This window comes from Tachypleus tridentatus, chromosome 2, assembly GCF_004210375.1.
Source record: "Tachypleus tridentatus isolate NWPU-2018 chromosome 2, ASM421037v1, whole genome shotgun sequence".
Classification (NCBI taxonomy): Eukaryota; Metazoa; Arthropoda; class Merostomata; order Xiphosura; family Limulidae; genus Tachypleus; species Tachypleus tridentatus.
This window is the reverse complement of record NC_134826.1, coordinates 121,934,427-121,951,581: the sequence shown is the minus strand read 5'-3', so window position 1 is coordinate 121,951,581 and position 17,155 is coordinate 121,934,427. Positions and strand designations below refer to the sequence as shown.

The following is a 17,155-nucleotide window of genomic DNA, read 5'->3' as shown; positions in this document are numbered from 1 at the left end:
ACTTATAATTCATTGAAACAAGAAAAAAATAGTGTCGTTCATTTTGTTTCATATTTTTTTCAACTTTTTACATCATTGTACATTTTAGCACAGTTAGTACTATGTGAAGAAAATTAACAGATGAAATATGAAGTTTTACCAAAAAATATTTGATATTCATTTAGAAAGTTTTAGTTGTTATATAAATGAAATATGAAACTCGTAAAATGAGAAAGTATTTTTATTATTATAATAACATGAAAATCATCTTGCATTCAGACTATCCAGAGTCTGAGCCAAACTGTCTCAGTAGGAGCTTTGTAAATTCACAGACAGGTATTTAGTAAAAAATACTTTAAGAAAATCTGATTTTGTGTAAAACAGGCTTGTAATATTTTCTAAAATTTTGCCAAATGTCATGGAGATGTGCATATATAGCAAATTCAGTTATGGTAAACATTACTATGTATTGCTTCATAGATATGGGGTCAGTCCAATGGACCGTTACTGTTAATGTAAGGTTAATGGTATTTGTCAGAAATTACTATACATTTTACACAAATAGGGCTTCTATTTGATTAAAACTGACCCAATCCAAATAGTAAAACACAAGTGTAGTTGTTGTCACATGCCTGTTAAATATTCCCTCCCTAGTACAGTAAGCTTCAAGTTGATTTGTTGATTTCTCAGCATGCACATGTGTTTCTGCAATTCCTTCCAGACTGTACTCTAAAATCAAAACATAATTAATCACTTTAATGTGTTATTTCTAAATATCTGCCCTTATCAACAAGTTTCTCACTTTAAAATTTATGATGTTTTTATACATACAGAGTTGTTAGTTATTTAAGTGTTTCATCCTGATAGAATTTTAAAAATTATGAAATATTTGTAATTATAATTTTTTTTACTGCCATGGTTTTAAAATTTCTTAATACTTTAGCTGAACCATATTTATTTCTGCAAAGAACAAATCTAATATCACAAGTTTTCTTGCCAAATAGTAAATATTGTGTCTTTTCACCAGGATCATAGTGGATTTTTTTGCAGTGAATTATGTATTGCCTGTTGCATACAATGTGATAAAAATATTTAGTAGAGCTGTTGTAAAGAATATTTTTAATGAAAAATAACCATCTTTTGTAGTGTATTCTTGTGAACTTTTGTAAGAAGTGGCCCATGAAATGGTATTAACCATATTTTCAGGTTGTTACAGATCTTGTACTATGTTGCAAATGTGAAATGTTTTTATATATAACTGTTTAGGATTAAAAGATTAATCTTACATTGTTTTCACTGAAGATGTCTTTTATATAAAATGAAGGCTAGTTCAAAAATATCTTTAAAAAGACATCCAAAACAAGCTGTAAGTATAAAAATTAGTCATGTGAGAATAAATGATTAGTTGAATAAAATTAATGAGTCTGATAGTTATTCAGTTACAAAATTTCATTTATCACACAGTTCTAGTAACAGATAACAGCCTTGTTTATTGTGTAATTTTGTACTGCTGAATTGTCAGTTATATTTACTCTAATGATGCTGTGGTCATTATATTTGTTGAATATTCATATGGTATAAGCCACTGGTTTTCAAATTGTGGGGTGTACTTCCCAAAAGGGGGATGAGGTCCCAAGTAGTTAAGATTTTTTTTCTTTTAAAAATATTGTTACAGAAACAATTGATCTTCTGAATTATTATTGAATGTATACAAAAGTACTGTCTTTGAAAGAGTTTGTTTAAAATTTCACGCAAAGCGACTCAAGGGCTATCTGCATTAGCCCCCTCCCCTAATTTAGCAGTGTGAGACTAGAGGGAAGGCAGCTAATTATCACCACCCATTGCCAACTCTTGGGCTACTCTTTTACCAACAAATAGTGAATTAACCATCACATAATAATGCTCCCATGGCTGAAAGGGTGAGCGTGTTTGGTGTGATGGGGGTTCAAACCTGTGACCCTCAGGTTACGTATCAAGTGCTGTAACCACCTGGCCATGCCGGCTCTCCTTTGAAAGAGAGAGTGTACAAAGGATATAAACCTTTGAAAGTGGAGCACAACAAAGATTGTTTGGAAACATCTGGTATACTGATGTGGCATAAAATATTTTACATAGAAGAGCGAACAACATTTCGACCTTCTTTGGTCATCGTCAGATTCACAAAGAAAGAGGTAACTGACCAGAACCTGATCGCATATTTGGAAGGGGTTGTGTAACTGAGTGTCGGAATGTAGAGGGCAGTGTTAGATGTTTGAATATATAATTTATTTATTTTATTATATTAATATAGGTTTAAAGGCGTTCCTTTATATTGGTTTATTTTGGGTTTAAGTTGTTGTATAAGTAAGGCTTCTTTAATTTTGCATTTGTTTATGTTTGTTTCTTTATTTAGTATTTGAGTGTTTTCTATGGTTATGTTGTGTTTATTTGACTTGCAGTGTTCGAAAACATGTGAAGGTGACTTTTGTTGTTCTTTGAATCTGGTTTCCATTTTTCTACTTGTTTCTCCAACATAGAAGTCGTGGCAGTTATCACATTGTATTTTATAAATAATGTTGGTGTGGTGTTTGTCAGTGTAGTTTTTACATAGTATAGACCTCAGTTTTGTGCCGGGTTTTTGAATAAATTTGGTATTAACTGGAATGTCATATTTTGTTACTAGTTTTTGCCAAATGTTGGTTATTTGTCTGCTTATGTCAGGAATATATGGTATGCAGCAGTATGTGGTTTCGTGATTTTTCGATTCGTGAGATATATTTACTTTTGTTGGTTGATTTTGCTTTCTGTCTAGGTATGTGCGTATAATGTTTTCTATGGTTTGTGGAGGAAACTTATTGATGTTGATGAAGTATTGTTTTATTTTGTCTAATTCATTGTTAATTTTATCTGGTGAGCATAGTTTTATGGCTGTGTTTATTTAGTTTCTTAGTATGTTGAGTTTTTTGTTTTGTTTCATGTGCTGAGTCCCAAGGAATGTATAGTCCAGTATGGGTGATTTTTCGTTGGATTTCTGTTTTGAATTGTGTGTCAGTTCTTGTAATTTTGAGGTTAAGAAATGATATTTGATTGCTTTCTTCCTGTTCACATGTGAAGTTAATGTTGGGATGTATAGAGTTAATGTGATTGAAAAAATTAAGTATGTGTTCTGTAGATTTGAATCCTGCAACCGTGTCATCTACATATCTGTACCAGTATAGTGGTGTATGTAATGCTGTGTTAATTGCTTGTGTTTTAACTTGTCATAAAAATATTGGCTAGAACTGGTGATACTGGGTTGCCCATGCTTAGGCCATTTGTTTGTATATAGTTGTGGTTGTTGAACATGAAGTTTGTCTTTATAGTGGTGAATTCTATGAGGGTTGCTAATTGGTTGCTGGGAATGTTTATAGTTGGGTTAGGGTCCTGGATATAGAGTTCTAAGGCTATCTTGCAGGCTTCAGTGGTTGGAACTTCTGTAAAGAGGGATATAACATCGAAACTGGCCATTAAGGCTTTATGATTAAGTTGATTTAGATTAGACTTGAAATTAAAAGAGTCCTTGATGAATGAGCTGGCTGATGTTACATATTTGGAGAATGCCCATGCTATGTATTTACCAAGATTGTAATTAAACGATTCATATGTGGACATTATTGGTCGTAATGGACAATCTGGTTTATGAGGTTTGGGGAAGCCGTATATTTGTGGTGTGCGAAACATAAACCAAATCAGCACTAAGAACGACAGAGACAAAAAGATCTGCCACAACAAAAAACTAGAAAAACTAAGATGCAAACAACAGAAAAGACACCAACACGACAAACCCTTGACTAACCTCATAATTAACAGATCCGACTGACAGTTAAACACAGACGAGATACATCTACTTAACAAAGGACTCAACTTCGCAATAGCACCTAGGTACATTCCAACCATAGAAATCAAAACATGTTTAGAAGATCTAGCCAGGAAACTTGTGATACTTTCTACAGAGAACAAAAACAAGGAAACAACCAAAAACAACCAACAGAAAGAAGACAACTTAGATAATTTTATTGACATCCAACAGCCAAACTTCCTAGGTAAAATTAAAAATTTATATTTTCCAGAAACACCAAAAACAACATCATAAACGATTTTTTCAAAGAATTTTCTCACAAAGCCATTAACATAATTTCACAAAACAGAAAACTAAAAAACAATCTTACGAAAAGAGACATTAATTCCATTAAAAACCTAAAACAAGACAAAAACATAAAAATTCTAAAAGCAGATAAAGGTAACGCTATAGTCATAATGAACATGAATGAATACATCCAAAAAATGAAGAACATCGTATCAGACACAAACAAATTTAACCAATACTCACAAATCCAACAAAGACACACGAGACGCAACTGAATAAATTACTGCTAAGAATGAAAAAAGCCAACACAATTTCACAAACACTTTATTCCTACCTACGTAAAACCGACTCATGCACACCACAAATATACGGCATCCCCAAACCTCATAAACCAGATTGTCCATTACGACCAATAATGTCCACATATGAATCGTTTAATTACAATCTTGGTAAATACATAGCATGGGCATTCTCAAAATATGTAACATCAGTCAGCTCATTCATCAAAGACTCCTTTAATTTCTAATTTAACCTTAATCAACTTAATCATAAAGCCTTAATGGTCAGTTTCGATGTAATATCCCTCTTTACAGAAGTCCCAACCACTGAAGCCTGCAGGATAGCCTAAGAACTCTATACCCGAGATCCTAACCCATCAATAGACATTCCCAGCAACCAATTAGCAACTCTCATAGAATTCATCACGATGAAGACAAACTTCATGTTCAACAACCACAACTATATACAAACAGATGGCCTAAGCATTGGCAACCCAGTATCACCAGTTCTAGCCAATATTTTTATGACAAATTGAAACATAAGCAATTAACACAGCATTACATACACCACTATACTGGTACAGATATGTAGATGACACGGTTGCGTGATTCAAATCTACAGAACACATACTTAATTTTTTCAATCACATTAATTCTATACATCCCAACATTAACTTCACATGTGAACAGGAAGAAAGCAATCAAATATCATTTCTTAACCTCAAAATTACAAGAACTGACACACAATTCAAAACAGAAATCCAACGAAAAATCACCCATACTGGACTATACATTCCTTGGGACTCAGCACATGAAACAAAACAAAAACTCAACATACTAAGAAACCAAATAAACACAGCCATAAAACTATGCTCACCAGATAAAATTAACGATGAATTAGACAAAATAAAGCAATACTTCATCAACATCAATAAGTTTCCTCCACAAACCGTAGAAAACATTATACCCACACACCTAGACAGAAAGCAAAATCAACCAACAAAAGTAAATATATCTCACAAATCGAAAAATCACGAAACCACATACTGCTGCATACCATTTATTCCTGACATAAGCAGACAAATAACCAACATTTGGCAAAAACTAGTAACAAAATATGACATTCCAGTTAATACCAAATTTATTGAAAAACCAGGTACAAAACTGAGGTCTATACTATGTAAAAACTACACTGAAAAACATCACACAAACATTATTTATAAAATACAATGTGATAACTGCCACGACTTCTATGTTGGAGAAACAAGTAGAAAAATGGAAACCAGATTCAAAGAACAACAAAAGTCACCTTCACATGTTTTCGGAACACTGCAAGTCAAATAAACACAACATAACCATAGAAAACACTCAAATACTAAATAAAGAAACAAACATAAACAAACGCAAAATTAAAGAAGCCTTACTTATACAACAACTTAAACCCAAAATAAACCAATATAAAGGAACACCTTTAAACCTATATTAATATAATAAAATACAATTATATAATCAAACATCTAACACTGCCCTCTACATTCCGACACTCAGTTACACAACCCCTTCCAAACATGCGGTCAGCTTCCGGTCAGTTACCTCTTTCTTTGTGAACCTGATGATGACCAAAGAAGGTCGAAATGTTGTTCGCTCTTCTATGTAAAATATTTTCTCAACCCAAACGAGCCGTTTTTGCATATATATTTCTCTACAAGTGGGTTATCTCGACATCACTGAATAGTGTAATTTGTTGTGTTAAAGTATCAGTATATCGAAAGGTACTTGGGTCATAGGATTATTTATTTCATTTCCATTAAGATTTCTTCTACCTACGTGTTTTTCTAACATCATGAAAATAGTATACAAACTATTTATGTTGGAAATAAATAATTTTCTATACAACCTATACAGAACTTTTGTTCTTTGTACATAGTTGTAAAAATATTCATATTTCAAGTGTTCCAATTTCTTATGTTTGGTATATTTTTATTCTTTACATGTGTATGTGTGTTTTTCAACTGAATATCCAAACTTTGTTTCAAAACATACTTTAAGTACTTTTTTTCACATATACAAATCTTTAAAAATTGGACCATTAGAATTAATTAAAGCATTCTTAAGGTTATGTTTTTGATTGTTTTTAATTTGAATAAAATTCAGGCTTTGGCTGGTAGACAGTAGTATGCATTTATTCATTGATGGACTAAGTTCTAAGGATTACAAAAGTATGCCCTCTGAAAATATCACTTCTACAATTATTTTCATTAGTTTATTATGAAGTCTTATTAATAAGTGATAGTTAAATCAATCTGTGCCACTTGTGGATTTTGTTAAAGCACAACCCAGACCAGCATATGGATTATTTCAAGTATCAAACATTCTTTACTTGTTCTTTATCTTAGTTAAATAATTTCACATTCAGTAATGAGAAAATGCTGTTGCTACCTGAATGTTCAATGATGAGATGTAAATTCTAAAGTCAAATGAATTTTCTGCTGTTAGAAAGCGATATGATAGAGCAGAAAAGGAATTTGTAGAGGCCAAGCAAAAACTCTTTAAGAAAATGGAAAGAAAAGAGCAACTTACTGAATATCTCTACACCATTATCGAGCAAAGTGAAGTTCGGAAAGCTAGAAAGTTAACAGAGTTAATGAACAAGCTTGAGGTGGATGACTTGTTGAAAGAATGTGAGGCTAATGGAATGAGCCACGTGAGTATATTCTTTGTTGTATACCATAACATACTTTTTTGTTGTTATAGTTACAGGAGAGGAAGAACTGCAAGTTGACTGAAAATTAATGTTTTATCCAAATATATGTGCATGAATGTTCTCACTGCCCCTATTTGCTATCTTGCAAAACCGCAGGAAGAGGCTTGAAAGACTATTTGGGATTGCTTTCAAAATTGCAGATTTTTTTTCCTTTCATAAATTATATCCAGTACAATCTCTTAATAAGGAAAATTTCATGTGCTATATTTCTTGGAAGGTTATCCTTTTGCTCCCTGTGTTTCTAATTAAAAAATTTTTTTTTGTATTTTGTTTTATAACTTGGAAGATATGTTCTGCCTTTGACTTTCGGCTATATAATATTTTCTTAGAAAATAACTCAGCTTCTCTTATGGAAATGTTCTCTTTGCCATATGTCTGCTTATGAGATTTGCATGCTACTAGCCTAGAGCTACTTTCCACTTAAATTCAACATGGGTTGGTGCATGATGACTGTGTAACAATAGCTCTCTACCAGTAGGAGGGTGACACAACTTCTGTGCACAGTAACCCCCTCCTATGCACTTGATAACTTCATTGTTTTTCTGTCATTGCATTGAGCAGATATCTTCAGATTTCTCATTTGAGTTCTCTTGCATTTGTCAATGAAACTTTGGTTTTCATTTTCTTTGGTGTTTGCTTTAGAAGTTTCAATACTTTTGCAAATTTTCAAGTGCTTGTGGCTTCTACTTATGCTATTTCTACTGTGGCTTCTTCACTATTGAAGTAGCTACAGTTTGTTCACCATGTTGTGGATTACTTCATTCTGACTATGCTTGCTTTTCCTGGCCCTTTAATTGGCATTTTTTCTTTTCAGTTGTGAGTATCTAGTTGGATAAAGATTTTAATCTGATTTGCTTTGGGCAATGTCTTACTAACCAAGAAATGTTTTCAGTCTTCCAACCTTTTTGGACATGCTTTGTCAAGTATATTATTTTTATTATCTTTTGCCTATGTTCTTTAATATTTCCTGTTCTTTGCTCCATGAACCCAGCTGTTTGGTTGGTTTTGTCTTGCATCATTTGCATGATATTAAGGTTTATACTGTTCTTTTCTTAAAGAACTCCATACTGACACCCATTTGCTTCATTTTTCTTGTGTTTATGGCTCTTGTCCTGACATACAACAATCTTTTTCCTTTTCTTATTTAGGGTCCCTGACTTTGGAATGTCTTCTGCGTACTTGGAGAGTGGACCTCTTGCTTTCTACTCTGCTCTCTAATTCCTCATTGTTTTGTCTTCATCTTTTTCTCATTGCACTCATATGTTTCCTATCCTACCTCCATCTTTTGTTGGGGCACTTCATTGTTTTCCAGTTGGGTTTTCTGAAGGAATTTGTTCCTTTCTTTTTACCACAGTTATCTATCATTTTTTTACTTGGTTCTTCTGCTGTTGGGTCTGGGAGGGCTTCTCATTTACTCTTTTGGTACAGGTATCCTTTTGTGTACATGTTACAAGATATTATTGAATTACATTTAAAATGTGAAGTACTTTATTATCATGGTATAAGAATAACCTTGGCATCAAAGCATAGCTAATAATTCAAATTTTAATATTATATAAGTTTTAATTTCTTGAGTTTATGAAGCAATATTTAAAAATACCCTGAATTTTCCCTTGGATGAGAATTGCTACTTTTGCTTTAGGTATTTTCTCTTCTCTAAATTTATTTAGAAACCCCCTGAGAAGTACAAAACTTAACATAAATTACTTATTCTAATGTTTTAAGAACTCGAGCAAAGCATAATTTTTATAGCCTTCAATCTTGTTTGGTTAAAGAGCTATAAACCAGAAAATCAGGTCCCACTTGCCACACCCACCTGCTGCATCCTCTCTTTCACAAATTGCCTGTAGTTCTTTCTGATGTTTTATTTATAACCAATAGCAAGCCAAAATTTTAATCTGTAAAAATGACGTTGTTTTCTGTTCATAGAGCTGTTGATTTTGCTTCCCATTCAAATGTTATTGCCATGGGATATGCATAAATAAGCTTAGCTGAATTTTTAATATCTCTAGTTGCACAGAAAGAAAGTCAGAAAAATTGTGATAGATACGGGACATTTTCTACCTGATGGTGTTATTATTCTGTGTTCTTAAATGAATTAGGAAAAAGCTGGCACCAGGGAAATGACTATCCACTACTTTGGCTTATGCTTGCCCACTCTTAAAAAATAGGGTATCAGGGATACTCATTTCATTTTTTCCAGTAAAAGTCCTAAGACCTTTCTGGTTGGTAGTACAGTAGTGATCCACACACTTTTTTAGGTCTCCTTGATGCATATCCTTCCCACTCCTTCTTTAAGTGTAGCATGGGAGACAGTTGTCACTTACCAGTTCCTAGCTGCTAGCGTGGTGAGCTGTGGAAAATCTTCACCACTTTGGCTTAGTGCAATATGGTGAGAATTACAGTAGTGGTGACACTGTCAATGACCTTCATGCAGCTACTGTGCCCCCCTACTACAGTGAAAGTATGTCCAGTAGAGTTGGGGGTGAGCACACACCATACAGTCTGAATGTCACTACACATACATTGGTTTGCTGACCACTTGTGTGCAGGTGCTTGGTTATTTGTGATAACATTCCATCTATCCCACTGTGATACTTCATGCTGTTTTGCCACTCTCTCCCTTTCATTTCAGGCAAAGAGTATACTTTGGTAAAGACAAGAGGTAGTATCCTATGTGTGTGTGTCACTATGGAGCTTCTGCCATTGGTTGTTACCCTCCTTGGGTTTTTCTTTTGGTCATTTCCTGAAGGGAGCTTACCTAGATTTAAAATTTTGCACTGGCTCATCTACCACTTTGGCATGGGGTTGTTGCATTTCTGTATAAAGAAGTGAGTTATTGTCTTGAAAGTGAACATTTTTGTAAGTTGAAAAATGCATTTCTAATAGATACCCATTTGTACACCTTCCTACCTGTCTTCCCCACTTCTGGTGCACTGTTTTTTCCTTGCCTTTTTTGATGAGTGCAAATGTATAGTGGGTGTTACTGCACATGGAAATTATATTGTCCTCCTATTGGTGGAAGGCTGTTGGTGTATGATGTTATCATACACCAGGTGATTTACATTAAGTACATGAATTTAGGTTGGAGTTAGCTCAAGGCTAATGGCATACAAATCTCATGGGCAGACATGAGTGAAAGAGCATTTTAATGAAGAGTTGCACATTTTACACTCTCATTGCATCAGTTGTTTTCTGGTGTTTATTTTCATATAAACCATATAAGATATGAAAAAACTATTGGGATTACAGCCAAAGCATTTCTAGTAGTGAAGATATCAAACTCATGAAATAGTGCATTGTAATCATCATCAAATTCTGTATTGCAACATTGAATAATCAAACTTGACTGGTAGAGTATTCTAAACTAGTTGTATTAATCACTGAGTTGATTTTTAGTTTTGACCTGTGTGAGTAACTTGCTCTTATTAAAAGTTATGGAAATTAACATCAAAGATATTTTTACACTAAACAGATAACTAAAATAGAATATAAAAAATAATTATTTTGTTTATGAAGCATGTGAAATATTAATCATTTACTATTTTGACACATCAATATTCACAGTTAATATTCATAGAAGGATGTGTAACTATTTAGTATGACACTTAAGAAGGGCATCTGTTCTGATTTCTTCCTGGTATGCCTTGGCAACATTTCATATGAATATTGAATTAATGTTCAGTTTTCCTACATTTAAGGTGTTTTTGGCCAAGCAAGAGTGTCCAGTCCAAGGATTCATGGCTCTTGCTCTATTACCAAAACACTGTACTTTGCTCTTTGAGGCCTTGGATGTGGTATAAGAGCAGTAGTCAAATCTTACTGTTTGGTTATAATGAGTAGCCTAAGAATTGGTTGTGATTCCTGTTGGCTAGCTGGTTTTACAGTAGCCTATAAGTTCCATGCACAAATAACCCATGTATTGAATGTTTGAAAAATTCTGAGAAAAACAACATAAACATTAAAATATTGATGTTTTATAGTTTTATTTGCTGGATAATGAAATGGAACATTTCTTCTTAAGAGAGGAGTATATAATTAAATTTTCTCTTATGCAATGCAATGTGCATTATTTTAAAGGCTTCTAAAAGCAAAATAACTATCTTTGGTCTTTCTTTTATAAGATACATATTGTACTTCTCATCTTTTTATATGGACCAAAAATAATTATACTCTTTCCTATGGCTTGTAGTTGTTTTAAAAGAAAAAAAAAAAGAATTATTAGATATACTAAGGGCTATGCATGTCATAAATGTAGTTGTGTACAGTAAAACTTTAATATTAAGGGCACCCTTCCAACTGTGTTCAAATGCTCTCTATAGCAAGGTTGTACTTAACACTAAAATTAAGAGACAGAGATTTCATATTGATTTCAAATAAATTTGTTTGTTTATCAAACTTTTAATGACTGAAGTATAAATTCAGTGAAAATAAAGTAACAAATCAGCACTTGTGCCAGTAGACTGTTTATGCAACACTGTAATATTATATGAGAAGAACAAAGTACTGCACAGAAGTGACTAGACCCTTGCTTCAAGAACATAGTGTGGAATTTATCAGCTTATGTATTCTGCAGTTTTTATTATGAGAATTTCCCAGAGTAAGACTGCACTTTGAGTCTGTGAAAACATTATTACAGTATAGAGTTTGGAACTGATCCAGTAAACATTCCAAGTGTTTGGATATTGGTCATCCTCCTGGGATGTTTGGAATTTAGCAGTATGTCATACTGACATATAAGAATGTTTGTGCATGTAGTTATAAAATCCTATTTTCCTTTCAGCAAACGTATTCATTAACTCTTTGTTCAGAAATGCTTTAATTTTAGTTATTTTTGTTAAAACACAGAAGAGTAAATAAAAATATTCTGAAAAACAGAGACTTTTAGTTCTTACAGTTTTATGAGTAATAGTAAAATTATTTAATAAAATTTTGAAAATAACTTTTAAAAGGTTGTGACATGCACACATTAACTTGGCTGCAGTGAAAGGGTTAACTGCCTGTTTTATTGAGTACCTGTATAGAGAACATGATTAAAGACACTGCCCTTGATCTATAATATCTAGATGCCTGCTATAACAAGATTCAATTTGATAACAAAGGGTATAATAAAGAAAGAAACTGAAAGGTCTGCCCTTTATGGTGCAGTGCCCATTAATCAAGGTTTTACTGTATGTGTAGCCTTATAAAAGTGTTATTGGAATATGTAAGATAATGGTACATTTCATTTGTTTTTTTTCTGTCTCTGGAAAAGTAACTTTTGTTTTCTTGAAAAGCAGAGTAAAATCAAAGTAGCCAGAAATTTCACAAATCAAAGCTTAATATTTAGTTAGTAGTTTTGATGAATAGAGTTCCAAATTCAAACTTGCATATCAAGTGCATCTTTGTGTAACACGAAAATAAAATTTTTAGGAATTATGAAGTAATTTTGATGAAAAAATTATTTTTTTCCAAACACATCAAAAAGTGCACAATTTTGGGCAAAATTAAGTTGAACTCTCAGATTATCTTTAGAAAAACTCAAAAATGAAGCATTACACCTTTAATAAAAAATGTCTTAAAAATTTAGGAAAAAAGAAATTATTCCTATACAGAATAAAAACTAAGTTAAGGACTAAGTTTAGAGAAGATCCACAAAAACCTTTCAGATTTAGAAATTTCCTGTTTTTCTAGCCCTTATGTTGACTTTTCTTTCTTGAGAAGGAGAGTAAAAATGAAAGAAATCTGGATATTTCACAAGAAATAAGGTACTAGCCATTATATTATGCAAAGGTTTTTACTCCTTGTTTCTGAAATCAAAATATGCACCAGTTATTGTGAAGGCATTTTAGAGTATTTTACTGAATCCTGAAATATACCTCTGTGAATTTTGCAACCATACTTAAGAGTTTGGATAAGATAATGAATTTTTGACATGTACATGTTTTTATTTTACTAGTTGAAGATGGATAAATTTGAAACTGGTGGAAATGTTTGGTTTAAAAGCTGCCAAGGCTTAATTAACACTTAATTTCATTAAGGTAATGAATCTTTTTATATATATTTAAACCAATTTAATCTTTGTGAAGGGAAAACTGATTAAAGATAAAAAAAATTTAAAATGCTTTTATATTATTTAGTAGTACATCGCTGTTTATTACATCTTGTGAAGTTCCAGTAGCTGTGAAGAAGACCTTGATAAGTAATATGTAGTGTGTACTTTCAAAAGTTCATTCACCTTGCATTTTGTGTACTCTAATAGCATAAGACCTACAGTTCCCCCCTCTGTGTGGATTCCTGTACGTGGTGAGAGGACCTCCCAGGGAAGGTTCTGTTCTTTCAGGTTACCTCCTCTGGGATCTAAACATCCACCCACATGTTTGCTGTGTGTGGAGACCTGTAAAGGGGAGGAGAGGATCCTGGTGGTTGAAGGGTCCAACCCCAACACACCACTTTGGCCTTGAATTCCTCTAGATCGGTGGCCTTTGGGTGGCTCCACTTGGGCTAGAGTTAACCAAGTACCAGTGTTGGAAGTTCTCAATGGGTGTTGTGGACATTATGTCTGATGCTGGTATTGCTGCAGTGTCTTTGCTTGACATTGTAGTGTGTCCCCTCGGAGGGCTCCATGGTGGGTGGGGTCAGTGGGCAATGAAATTTTCTTTTTTTCCTATGGATCCTCCTAATAAAAATTTAAATAAAATAGTGAAAAAACAGTCAACAGGTAAACATCCACGTCTTGACTGATCAGCAATCTTCAACGTCTTTACCACCAGTTATACCTCATTTTCTCATCCTACATTCTCTTTCAGAAAAACCTTTAGGGCTCTCCAAAGTCAGTAAAGAAGCTTCAATCTGGAGACATATTGGTTGAAACATCCACATCCTAACACAGTGAACTCCTCTTGAATTCAAAGGCAATTGGGGATATACCTATTGAGGTTACCCCCTCATGCTACCTTGAATTCATCACAAGGAGTTATTGTTGAGAGGGATTTGAAGAACATCCTAGAGTCAGATATTTTCGCCTTTTTCTCCTCTCAAGGAGTTTCTGCAGTGAGGCGCATCTTTACTCGCAAAGATAGAGTTACACTGCAGACAAATATCCTTGTTTTGACATTTACATCACCATGTGCACTTGCTACTATCAAGGCAGGTTATCTAAATTGCAGGGTACAGCCGTACATTTCACACCCTTCCGATGTTTCCAATGTCAGAGGTTCGGCCACTCAAAGACGTTCTGTTGTGGTTCCTTGACGTGCTCATTGTGGTGGCAAGGACCACGATGCCTATGAGTATTACACGGACCCACATTGTGTCATCTGTAATGGTTCCTACCCTTCCTACTTTCGTTCTTGCCCAAAATGGTTGGAGGGAAAAGAGATGCAGCATTTGAAAACGACTCATAACAGTAGTTATCCTGAGGCTTGGAAATTGTTGTCCGCCACTCTATCTCAGACATATGCTGCTGCACTTCATTCCACAACTACAGTGGGAGTGCAGACAGATCTCTCTGTGCCTCCAAGAGAATCGTTCTCAAAACAAATGAAAAGCCTTTTGACCTCCATGGTAAAAAAATGTTGATGAATTGACTTCTACACCCATCTCTGTTCCTCCCATACGTTTCAACAAATCTCAAGATCCATATCCTTCGGTTTCAAATACAGGCATTTCTTCTGATATATCTTTTTCTCCCACCCCACGATGCAAACAATCATTCGTTCGCATCCTCAGTCACTGGAATCCCCTTCCAACAACAAAGACCTGCCCAATCGACCCAGGGCAGGATCCATGGAGGTCGATAGGCCTCCTCCGAATAAGGACAGCAAGGAAAACATACGTGGTCATAAACAGAAGGGTTTTCCAGCCACTTTGCCTACCCGTCATTAAAAATGGCCACCTTGATACAATGGAACTGTCAAGGTTTACTTTCTAATCTGGATGACATCAAAACACTGATTGCTTCCTACCATCCTGTATGTCTTTCCTTACAGGAAACATTTATGAAACCAGCTGATACAGTCACCTTTTGGCAGTTTTCTCTATACAGAAATGACAGGCTGTGTAATGGACGAGTACATGGAGGGGTGGCACTGTTGGTTGATCAGCATGTGCCCACCCTGTCTTTGTCACTCAACAGACCCTTGGAGGCCTTAGCCATTTGTGTTTCCTTGGGTCATACCATCACTGTTTGTTCTCTCTACCTGCCACCTAGAGCGACATGATCAATCAGAGTTTGATGCTCTCATTGAACAGTTGCCATCTCCCTTTTTAATCCTGGGGGACTTTAATGGACATCATCCCCTCTGGTGAAGTGCTGATATTGATATGAGGGGTCGCTCTGTAGAGCGTATGCTCTCTGATCACAATTGTCTCTTTTCAATACTGGTTCTTCTACTTATTTTCATGCACCTAGTCAGTTCATTACTGCTGTTGATCTGTCAGTTTGCTCCCCTTTATTATTCTGCCATTTTTCATGGAGGCAGTGATCATTTTCCTATACTTTTCAGAGAGACTGGCCATGGTCGATGCCACCCTACCCACGTGCCCCAGTGGAATCTGGATCAGGCAGACTGGTCCACTTTCACTGTCCTCGCAGAACTTGATCCTGCCATCATCTGTCAGTCATCAATAGACGACTGTGTGGCAGCAGTAACTGACTGTATTATACAAGCAGCTGCTCAGTGTATTCCTAAAACTTGAACACATTTTCCACTATATCCTTGTCCGTGGTGGAATCCTGCCTGCCACATGGCATGGAAGGCTCAAAAACGGGCCTGGGATACTTTCTGTAGATATCCCACACTTTCAAACCGCATCACTTTACAGCGGGCCCGTACACATGCTAGGTGGGTGAGACGTCAAAGCCAGAAGGAATCTTGGATTAAGTTCACAACTAACATATCTTCTGCCACCAGTTCCAAGGTCATATGGGACAGGGTTCGAAAGGTCGGTGGGCACTACAATTCTGTCTCCCTCTCAATCTTACTCTGATGTCCGGAGCATTGCTGATACTCTAGGTGAAAGCTTTTGGATAACATTGCAGAATCCACTGGTCAGCCCATCCCACCATAGTTTATTACAGTCCCCAAATGTGACCTTTCTTTAAGTCATCTGAGAAAGGCAGATACTCCTGATTGGAAGTGCTGTCTTTTATTTACTGAACATCTTTCTATGAATCTTTCCATTCCAATTTATATGGATGGTTCCAACTCAGGTGACTCTGTGGGCTCTGCCATGGTTTGTTGTGGTTCGGTGGTTGCGTGCAGTATTCCCTCTACAACTTCTGTGTTCACTGCTGAACTGTATGCCATTTCTTTTGCCCTGGATCATATTGAAGCTAAGCAGTACTCCAACTGCACTATTTATACTGACTCGCTTAGTTCTCTACTGGCCCTGGAATTGCTTCACGTTGGCTCACACCCTGTTCTTGCTGATATTCAAAACCGACTGGCCCATTTCTCATTAGCATCTACTTCTATCCAGTTTTTCTAGATACCAGGCCACATTGGTATTCACAGGAACGAGCTCACCAACACTGCAGCTAAATCGATCTTCTCTGGCACTATCACAGCTGTGCCAGTTCCCATACATGGAATATGGTTCTGTATACAAGGCTTGGCTCTGTGCCAGCTGGCAGTCGATTTGGAGTGAGCAACACGAAAACAAGCTTTTCCAAATAAAACCCTATATTGGACTTTGGCCATCTTGCTTCCGTAAGGACCGGAAGGAGGAAGTTGTTCTGACTAGACAACACATTGGTGGCAATTTTTTTAACTCATCATTTTCTTTTATTTGGAACTGATGCACCAATGTGTAGTTTGTGTAACACTCGGGTCACTATGAGCCACATTTTACTTTCTTGCCATCATTACGACTCTCAATAATGGCACTATTTCAAACATGTTCTGTCCCAAGGTTTGTCCATAACAATAGATAGTGTTATTGGTGACGGTAACACTGTCCATTTTGATAAAGTTTTTAGTTTTTTAATGGCCCTTAATCTTTTTAATGTCATTTACGTGTTTTATATTTCTTCATTAAACCTTTTTT

General features: G+C 35.1%; 1 protein-coding gene across 7 annotated transcripts in view; it reads left to right on the top strand.

Moving 5' to 3' along the window:
• The window catches only part of LOC143244983 (RAB6-interacting golgin-like), a 35,518-nt gene that overhangs the window by 14,210 nt on the left and 4,153 nt on the right, over positions 1–17,155 (top strand). For 6 of the 7 annotated variants that reach the window (XM_076490620.1, XM_076490623.1, XM_076490621.1 and 3 more), the window contains exon 5: positions 6,859–7,066. In XM_076490620.1, the coding sequence (XP_076346735.1) occupies positions 6,859–7,066 (208 nt within the window). Of the gene's footprint in view, positions 1–6,858; positions 7,067–12,799; positions 12,874–17,155 lie in introns of all 7 variants that reach the window. The other variant, XR_013025409.1, reaches the window with a different exon arrangement.